The following is a 10,113-nucleotide window of genomic DNA, read 5'->3' as shown; positions in this document are numbered from 1 at the left end:
GTATCCCCTGCATCGGCAGGCGGACTCTCAACCACTGCGCCACCAGGGAAGCCCATAAATAAAGTTTTATATCATAGAAATGTATTGCTGATTTAAAAAAGGCAGTATTTTCCAACAAATATGAAAATTGGGTCTATGTTTATCAACAGTGCATATTACAGACAGGTTAACTTGGAATACATTAAAAGAAAATAGCTCCATCAACCAGTTACCATTAAAATAAACGTATGATAAGAAATATTAAGTATGGCTTATTATATTTTAAATGATATTTATGTTATATAAATTTTTACTTTCTTGAATTATAATTGGGCTATGCAATGAATCAAAGAATCTAGAGTCTTAATATATAAACAAATACGTACCAAATTTGCTCAGAAAACTGACAAAGTTATAATACGAAATAAAACTTCATGTGTGTGAGACTAAGAAATGTCTTAATTTTCTAAAAATTCTTACATAAGGTTGTGACCTTGGAGCTCCCTGACAGTTTTACATACATGTAATAGACAAAGCTAGAGAAATTAAAGGAAAATGAGGAGGTCCTTCTACCAAAAAATAATCATGTGAAATGTAATAGTAAATGCATTAGTAATATTTAGAATTTTCTCATTTAAAACACAAACACTATTGGGAAAATTAAATACGAAAAGCCCATAGTATATATTGTGAAATGATCATCACAATTAGTTAACATCCATCACCACGTATAGTTACACTTTTCTCTCGTGATGAAAACTTTTAAGATCTGCTCTCTTAGCAACTGTTAAACACACAATACGGTATTGTTAACCATAGCCAATTATATCTCAATTGGAAAAAAAAAAAAAAACCAGCAGTCATCATCCACATCCAGTCTGCTTTCCTTCTTAATAACAATTTAAGATGCCTAGCCTTGAAGGAGCAGAAGCTTTGAGGAAGGGTAGGAGGAATTCAGAAGGACAGCTAGAAAAGGTATAACTAAGTGAAGGCACCCCTGGGGGCACTTTAGAGACTCAGCGGGTCCTGAGGGCATCCAGCTAGGCGTGCTGTGCAGATAAGGAGGCTTGGAAGGACTGATCCTATACTGTTCATCTTCTTTTCTTCTATTGTTGTCCTGGCCTAGCTGGCATATTGTGCAGTTTATAACACTCCAATTCACCGACACACAAAATATTTCCTTCTACATTGAGGTTTATTCAATTTTCTTCAGAAATGATTAGTTCTTATTTTGTAAGTGATGCAAGCACATTAGCCTTGAGAATGAGACTAAACTGGGATTCTTTAAAAAATAACTTTTACTCATTGTACATCATCACAGTCATAACATAAGTAATGTAGAGATAAGATAGAGGCAATAACTTTAACTGACTTCTTTGCTCTCATTTAGGATTACAGCGGCAATCCTGGCAGTCCTTACCCAGTTAACCCAACTCTGAATATTCCTTAACCCATGCCAGACAGTGATTTCGCTCCTCCTGTCTATGCTACAAGGAATAAGTTCCCCAATTACCCTGGGAATCCTGACCGTGATGCCGGGGTACCCCCATATCCCTGGGTTCTCACTGCTCCTGGAGCCCCCATCTACCACATTCATACTTTTCCCATACCTTCTTGGTTGTCCCGTCATCCTCTCCCTCCTTGGGCTTTCCGCCTTCTTCCTCCCTCAAAAAGACCTATGGGACCTTATTTCCCACCTGATAGAGCTGCACCTACTGCAGCCAATCCATATGTACCTAAGCCTCTTGCCCCACCTACTACAAACCCACCTACTATCCCAGAGACTGAGCCACCTGCTGTGACAGAGCCTGATGAAGCAGAAACTGCAGCAGCTGCCCCAGGACCTCAGTCCTCTACTTCTCTTGACCAGGTGGGTTGCCTCAGTCTTACTCCTGTGATGCGTGAGAGGTGTAGGAGCAGGAAAGAAACAGTCTCTCCACAAGCAAACATATACTGTATCAGCTGAAATATTTTGAACAGCTTTACTGAGATACAATGACATACAGAAAACTACAAATACTGAAAGTGTATACTTTGGTAAGTTTTGACATATATATACACCCATGAAAAAAATCACCAGGATAATGAATATATTCATCACAGCCAGAAGGTTCCTCCTGTTTTTTTAAATATTCCCACCCTCCCCTTTTTTCCTGTCCTTGATCTATTTTCTGTCAGTACAGATTGGTTTGCATTTTCCAGAATTTTATATAGGTAGAATCATACTGTATATACTTTTTCGTGTCTGGCTTCTTTCACTCAGCACAATTATTTTGAGATTTATCCATGTAGTTATGCATATCGATAGTTCAGTCTTTTTATTTTTTTTGGAAAGTAGTATTAGATTATATGAATGTATCATAAATTTTTACCCATTCATTTGCTGATGAACATTTTAATTTCCAAACTTGATGCCATTTATTTATATCCAATTATATATTGCGTACTGTACTGGCTTAAATTGTGCAGTTCAATATTCAATAAAAGGGATTAGATGGACAGCCCTGCCTTGTTTCTGACATTAGGGGAAAGTTTTTATTCTAGGATACCCTTAGGTTACTGTGATTTTCACCTTTAGTAAACAGGAACAGAGAAACATTTTGATCTAAGGCTAATTTTTCCCACTGCAGAGATCAAACTATTCTGAGTGCCCTGTGAAATCTGAGCTTTTTTTACTCTGGCTTGTGTGATCAAAAACTTTTTCCTGCCCTGTGTGAGCACTAGATATTGTTCCATTTTGTCCTTCCAGGTGGTTCTTTACCTGACCTGAGGTCGTATCTTCATATGAATAATATATACTAGGTTGAAAACCTTAGGAAAACCTATTTATTTATTTATTTATTATTTAATTTATTTATATTAAAGTATAGTTGATTTACGATATATTAGTTTTAGGTATACATCATAGTGATTTGATATTTTTATAAATTATACTCCATATACACTAATATGTATAAAATAGATAACTAATAAGAAAAAAAAATTGAAAGAAAAAAAGTTATTACAAAACAGTGGCTATATTTCCCTGTGCTATACAATATATTTTTGTTGCTTATCTATTTTATACATAGGAGTTTGTATCTCCTAATCCTACATCATAGTGATTTGATATTTTTATAGATTATACTCCATATACACTAATATGTATAAAATAGATAACTAATAAGAAAAAAAATTGAAAGAAAAAAACAGTTATTACAAAACAGTGGCTATATTTCCCTGTGCTATACAATATATTTTTGTTGCTTATCTATTTTATACATAGGAGTTTGTATCTCCTAATCCCATACCCCTATCTTGCCCCTCCTCCCTTCCTTCTCCCCATTGATAACCACTAGTTTGTTCTCTATAATTGTAAGTCTTTTTCTGTTTTGTTATATACATTTATTTGTTTTAATTTTTAGATCCCATATATAAGTGATAACATAGAGTATTTGTCTTTCTCTGTCTGACTTATTTCACTAAGCATAATACTCCTACGTCCATTCACATTGTTGCAGATGGGAGAATTTCATTCTTGATTATGGCTGAGCAATATTCAATTGTGTGTGTGTGTGTGTATATATATATATATATATCACATCTTTATCCATTCATCTATTGATGGACACATGCATTGTTTCCATACCTTGGCTATTGTAAATAATGATTCTATGAACATAGGCTAACCTTTATAGATCTTTGTATCTATGTCTTTGTCCCCCTTTTTCCTTCAGATTCTCTGCCCATTGAATTTCAGCTATCTTGGTCTTCCTGGGCACCCAGGTCCATCTCCCTTCACTAAGTCCTGGAAACAATCCAGGCAGTAAGATAGGACAATCATAGGGTTCATCTCCTTTGCTTCCTGTCTCTTAGGGGTTGCTGTTCTTCATAACTTGATGTTTAGATCTTGAGAAACTGTTGCTTCTCATATTTTTGTTATTTTTAAATTTGTTTCAGGCAGTTTCTGTTACTCATATTGACCTAAAGAATAGTTCTCTAAACTTTTTAGAAACAATGATTTTTTGAAAAATATTTAGAAGCACTTTGTCCCCAAGTTTTAGTAAATGTGCCTATTTTATAAAAGGGAAAGTGGGATTCCAAAGTACTTCGAAGATACTCTGAACCCTGGGCACAGGCTGCAGACAAATGAGAGCTTAAATCCAACAGTGAATAATTTCTAAAGTATATTGTTACTAATTGAATACTCCTAGTAGTTGTTTCTTAGAAGGGGGTACCAACTTTTCTTCTTGTTCCCTTGTTCTGATAGGGATCAGGATCAAGTTAAATGGTTCCTTGGAACTGCTCCAGAGAAGTCTGAAGAGCCATCCTTATTCTCCAATACTCCACACATTAACGTGTTTTTTCAGTAGGTTTCTTTGACACAAAGCACTCTCCTTCTACCAGTATATACATACCTGTAGTTCATGATTCACACGAAGGTAGAGAGAAATTTAAGAAAGTATGGGTAAAAAGAAATTGATAAAAGAGGGCCTTGAAAACACTGCTAAATATCTTAGACTGTTTCCTGTAGCCAAAGGAATTTATAAAGGACCTTCACTGAGTAATTTGACCAGTTCTTTATTTCCAAAAGCTAAGTCTGATGGCTTAGACTATTTTAAATATGAGTTATGAAGAAATCACCAGGGCACAACTTCTTAAGGAATAAAGATTACCCAGAAAAGATAGGCCCAATACTAGGAAATGAAGTACATTTTATCATTTTGTTGTTGTTGTTTGTTTTGTTTTGTTTTTTAGGTAAAGAAATGAAATTTTCAAGAGAAGAGAGTACCATGCATTTGTTTCTGTAAGTCATACGTGATCACAAGATTTTAAAATCATGAATTATATAGATGTCATCTTCTGAACCCACTTTTGAATATATTTTTACTATATGAAATTCAGAAAGTGGGGTATGGAGAGATACTGCCAGTCTGTGCCTAAGATCTCTGAAATTAGGAATCCATACCCTGTGTAAGAAACTCAGGCAACTTTTGGACAGTTCTTCCTGACAATGATCCAAATGGATTATGAGTTGAATATCCTAAAATAATAGAGGCCAATATAGGGAAGAAACTTCCATAGGGGGGAGGGGGTTGAGTTATGGGTGAAAGAAGCCATTGTTAAAGTTCTCACAGATCATTTTGTATGTTATTTATTCAACTGCCATTCTTACCCCACATTGAGAACCACTGCTTTAGAAAACAAATAACCAAAGAGACAATTTAGATTTCAAATCTCCTGTCCCCACCTCTTCCCCTGCCCCAGCCTTGCCTCCCATTTGTCATTACACACTGTCCTGGGAAGAAAGGCACTGGTCAACTAGCTCATTGGTTACACTCATTCCAAGCTCTTATTCCTTTATCCCTTTGTAAAGCTGTTTTACTGTTATAAACATTCACTGGACAGGAAAATGGCAAGGCTTTATTTGACTGTCAGCCAAATCAGAATTTCTACTGAGGTGACATCAGTACTTAAAGTAGAATTGAAGACCAAACTTGAGAGCCTTTAGTATTGTTGATGATGCCTCTTAACAGCAGCTTTGCCAAGGAAATTAAAAGGCTTAAATGTTGAGTTAAACCCTGTCTACTGCTATATTCTTTGGGGTTTTTATTTGTTTTACTCTTATATAAGATAAAAGGATATTGATTAGGGAATAGTTCAAGATATTACGTAAATTTAACAATTTCATATTTTCAATAAGCATTTGCATTTCATTCCTTATTATATTAATTACTTAATTCACAACAGATAAAGGAAAGAGTACTACTTTTCTGGAAAAGTCTCTTAAGGCAGAGAAGGAATTCTACTTCAAGTCATTCAGTATTAGGAGACTATTGATCTGAACCCAACACTCACACACAAAAAAGTTCTGTATAATACATATATACATGCAAAATAAATCATAGCATTGAATTAACATTGCACTTTTAAATTGTTACAAGAATGCATAATATCTACAAGAAGAGAGAGGAAAACAAGCTTGATTCCCTTAAATGTGTCGTTGAATTATAGCATGGATTTGTACATGACTATTCAATATAGTCCCTTAACATTAAAATCATAAAGCAGCAAAAGCAATTCTCTATAATACAAGTCATTTGGTACGTTTTACGCAAAACTAATATTTTTTTTTTCCTTTTTCAGGAATAACTGGTGGAGAAATCAGTGAAAGCTAGAAAAATTTATTTTCCTTTCCAAAGACTACCATTCTGTTATATTAAAAATATACTTCAGGGCCTCCCTGGTGGCGCAGTGGTTGCGCGTCCGCCTGCCGATGCAGGGGAACCGGGTTCGCGCCCCGGTATGGGAGGATCCCACATGCGCGGAACGGCTGGGTCCGTGAGCCATGGCCGCTGAGCCTGCGCGTCCGGAGCCTGTGCTCCGCAACGGGAGAGGCCACAACAGAGGAAGGCCCGCATACCACAAAAAAAAAAAAAAAAAAATATATATATATATATATATATATATATACTTCAATAAAAAAATAAAATTAAAAAAAATCTGACCATATTGGTTGGTTTGTGATATTTTTTCATTGGACTGAATTCATATAGAAATGATGTTTATGGTGTATTATTTTTCCAATTCACAATTTTAAAAGGTTACTTCCTAAATATCTACATAATAATTGTCAGAGATTTAAACATGTGATGGCAATATGCGCCTTTCTTTTGAACAAACCCCGTCTAAAAAATACAACACAGAGGAGCTTCAAGATGGCAGAAGAGTAAGACGAGGAGATCGCCTTACTCCCCACAAATACACCAGAAATACATCTACATGTGGAACTGCTCCTACGGAACACCTACTGAACGCTGGCAGAAGACCTCAGACCTCCCAAAAGGCAAGAAACACCCGCACGTACCTGGGTAGGGCAAAAGAAAAAAGAAAAAACAGAGACAAAAGAATAGGGACGGAACCTGCACCAGTGGGAGGGAGCTGTGAAGGAGGAAAGGTTTCCACACACTAGAAGCCCCTTCACGGGCAGAGACTGCGGGTGGCGGAGGGGGGAAGCTTCAGAGCCGCGGAGAAGAGCGCAGCCACAGGGGTGCGGAGGGCAAAGAGGAGAGATTCCCGCACAGAGGATCGGTGCCGACCAGCACTCACCAGCCCGAGAGGGAGGGAGTCCGGGAGAAGTCTGGAGCTGCCCAAGAGACAAGAGACTTTTTCTTGCCTCTTTGTTTCTTGGTGCGCGAGGAGAGGGGATTAAGAGCGCTTCTTAAAGAGCTCCAGAGACGGCCACAAGCCGCGGCTCTCAGCGCGAACCCCAGAGACGGGCATGAGATGCTAAGGCCGCTGCTGCTGCCACCAAGAAGCCTGTGTGCGAGCACAGGTCACTCTCCACACCTCCCCTCCTGGGAGCCTGTGCAGCCCGCCACTGCCAGTGTCCTGAAATCCAGGGACAATTTCCCCGGGAGAACACACGGTGTGCCTCAGGCTGGTGCAACGTCCCGCTGGCCTCTGCCGCCGCAGGCTTACCCCACATCCGTACCCCTCACTCCCCCAGGCCTGAGTGAGCCAGAGCCCCCGAATCAGCTGCTCCTTTAACCCCGTCTTGTCTGAGCAAAGAAAAGATACCCTCAGGCGACCTACACGCAGAGGCGGGTCCAAATCCAAAGCTGAACCCCAGGAGCTGTGCAAACAAAGAAGAGAAAGGGAAATCACTCCCAGCAGCCTCAGGAGCAGCGGATTAAATCTCCACAATCAACTTGATGTACCCTGTATCTGTGGAATACCTGAATAGACAACGAATCATCCCAAATTGAGGAGGTGGACTTTGGGAGCAACGATATATATATATTTTTTTCGGTTTTAATCTTTTTGTGAGTGTGTATGTGTCTGCTTCTGTGTGTGATTTTTGTCTGTATAGTTTTGCTTTTACCATTTGTGCTAGGGTTCAGTCTGTCCTTTTTTTTGTTTTGTTTTGTTTTTTAATTACTTTAAAAACATTTTGTTTTCTTAATAATTATATTTTATTTTAAAACTTTATTTTATTTTACTTTATTTTATTTTATTTTATCTTCTATCTTTCTTTCTTTCTTTTCTCCCTTTTATTCTGAGCCTGGCAGTGATTTGTTGCAGTGCTAATAGGCATTATACTGGTTAGTTATGAGATTTGGGGCAAATTTCTTTACCTTTCTGAGTCTGTAAAATGAGGACATTGAACTAGATTTCTTACAGATCTTTATCCCTGTTAGATGTGTATTTCCTTGGGAAGAAAAAGGAATTGGCATTTGACATTAAATGAGCAAGGAAATGGGACACGTATTTAGCACATTTTTCTTTCAAAATCAGTAATTTTATAGGGTCAAGGAATGATGATGTAAGCCACTATCCATTGGGGAAAAGTGGAAAGTAAACAGAAATGTTACTGTAAGACTTAGGACTTTAGCTTCTTGTAGTTTGATCAGCTTAAACTGCAGACTTTCATATTGCAGTGGATTTGGGCATTTAAGAATAGATTTTATTTTTAAGTTCATAAGATGATCTGAGGATTGGAAGAAATCATAAACTTGAACTAAAGCAACTGTCCGTGGGATAATAATTGTATTTTATTTTAAAACTTTATTTTATTTTATTTTATCTTCTATCTTTCTTTCTTTCTTTTCTCCCTTTATTCTGAGCCGTGTGGAGGACAGGAGCTTGGTGCTCCAGCCAGGCGTAAGGGCTGTGCCTCTGAGGTGGGAGAGCCAAGTTCAGGACAAATTATATTTTATTTTAAAACTTTATTTTATTTTACTTTATTTTATTTTATTTTATCTTCTATCTTTCTTTCTTTCTTTTCTCCCTTTTATTCTGAGCCATATGGTGGACAGGATCTTGGTGCTCCAGCCAGGTGTCAGGGCTGTGCCACTGAGGTGGGAGAGCCAAGTTCAGGACACTGGTCCACAAGAGACCTGCCAGCTCCACATAATATCAAATGGCGAAAATCTCCCAGAGATCTCCATCTCAACGCCAAGACCCAGCTCCACTCAATGACCAGCAAGCTACAATACTGGACACCTTATTCAAAACAACTAGCAAGACAGGAACACAATCCCATCCATTAGCACAGAGGCTGCCTAAAATCATAATAAGGCCACAGACACCTCAGCAAGCTACAATACTGGACACCCTATTCAAAACAACTAGCAAGACAGGAACACAACCCCATCCATTAGCACAGAGGCTGCCTAAAATCATAATAAGGCCACAGACACCCAAAAACACACCACCAGACGTGGACCTGCCCACCAGAAAGACAAGATCCAGCCTCATCCACCAGAACATAGGCACTAGTCCCCTCAACTAGGAACCCTACACAACCCACTGAACCAGCCTTACCCACTGGGGACAGAAAACAAAAACAACAGAAACTAGAAACCTGCAGCCTGCAATAAGGAGACCGCAAACGCAGTAAGTGAAGCAAAATGAGAAGACAGAGAAACACACAGCAGATGAAGGAGCAAGGCAAAAACCCACCAGACCTAAAAAATAAAGAGGAACTAGGCAGTCTACCAGAAAAAGAATTCAGAATAATGATAGTAAAGATGATCCAAAATCTTGGAAATAGAATGGAGAAAATACATGAAAAATTTAACAAGAACCTAACTTCCTTAATATGGGAAAGGAAATAGTTAATCAAGTCCAGGAAGCACAGAGAGTCCCATACAGGATCAACTCAAGGAGAAACACGCCAAGACACTTATTAATCAAACTATCAAAAATTAAATAGAAAGAATAAATATTAAAAGCAGCAAGGGAAAAGCAACAAGTAAGACATAAGGGAATCCCCATAAGGTTAACAGCTGATCTTTCAGCAGAAACTCTGCAAGCCAGAAGGGAGTGGAAGGACATATTTAAAGTGATGAAGGAGAAAAAACTACAACCAAGATTATTCTACCCAGCAAGGATCTCATTTAGATTTGATGGAGAGATTAAAAGCTTTACAGACAAGCAAAAGCTAAGAGAATTCAGCACCACCAAACCAGCTTTACAACAAATGCTAAAGGAACTTCCCTAGGCAGGAAACACAAGAGAAGGAAAAGACGTACAACAACAAACCCAAAACATTAAGAAAATGGTAATAGGAACATACATATAATTACCTTAAATGTAAATGGATTAAATGCTCCAACCAAAAGACATAGACTGGCTGAATGGATACAAAAA

General features: G+C 38.0%; 2 protein-coding genes across 2 annotated transcripts in view; both read left to right on the top strand.

Annotated features, from left to right (window-relative positions):
* LOC102981519 (alpha-S2-casein-like) overlaps positions 1-1,429 on the top strand; it is a 22,153-nt gene extending 20,724 nt beyond the window's left edge. The window contains exon 14 of the mRNA XM_007119200.2: positions 1,370-1,429. Within this exon, the coding sequence (XP_007119262.2) occupies positions 1,370-1,429 (60 nt within the window). The remainder of the gene's footprint in view (positions 1-1,369) is intronic.
* Positions 1,430-1,432: 3 nt separating this feature from the next.
* PRR27 (proline rich 27) lies at positions 1,433-1,945 on the top strand. The gene has a single exon (XM_007119199.2). It carries the CDS (start codon positions 1,433-1,435, stop codon positions 1,943-1,945), a length of 513 nt encoding a protein of 170 aa, XP_007119261.2.
* The last annotated feature ends 8,168 nt before the right edge of the window (positions 1,946-10,113 follow it).

The sequence above is a fragment of the Physeter macrocephalus genome, chromosome 7, assembly GCF_002837175.3.
Source record: "Physeter macrocephalus isolate SW-GA chromosome 7, ASM283717v5, whole genome shotgun sequence".
NCBI lineage: Eukaryota > Metazoa > Chordata > Mammalia > Artiodactyla > Physeteridae > Physeter > Physeter macrocephalus.
Note: the sequence above shows the minus strand (reverse complement) of the source record. Positions and strands in the feature narration are given on the sequence as shown.

What these genes read in the sequence shown, in the direction of transcription:
- PRR27 (XM_007119199.2), top strand. Translation starts at nt 1,433, where the DNA reads ATGCCAGACAGTGATTTCGCTCCTCCTGTCTATGCTACAAGGAATAAG.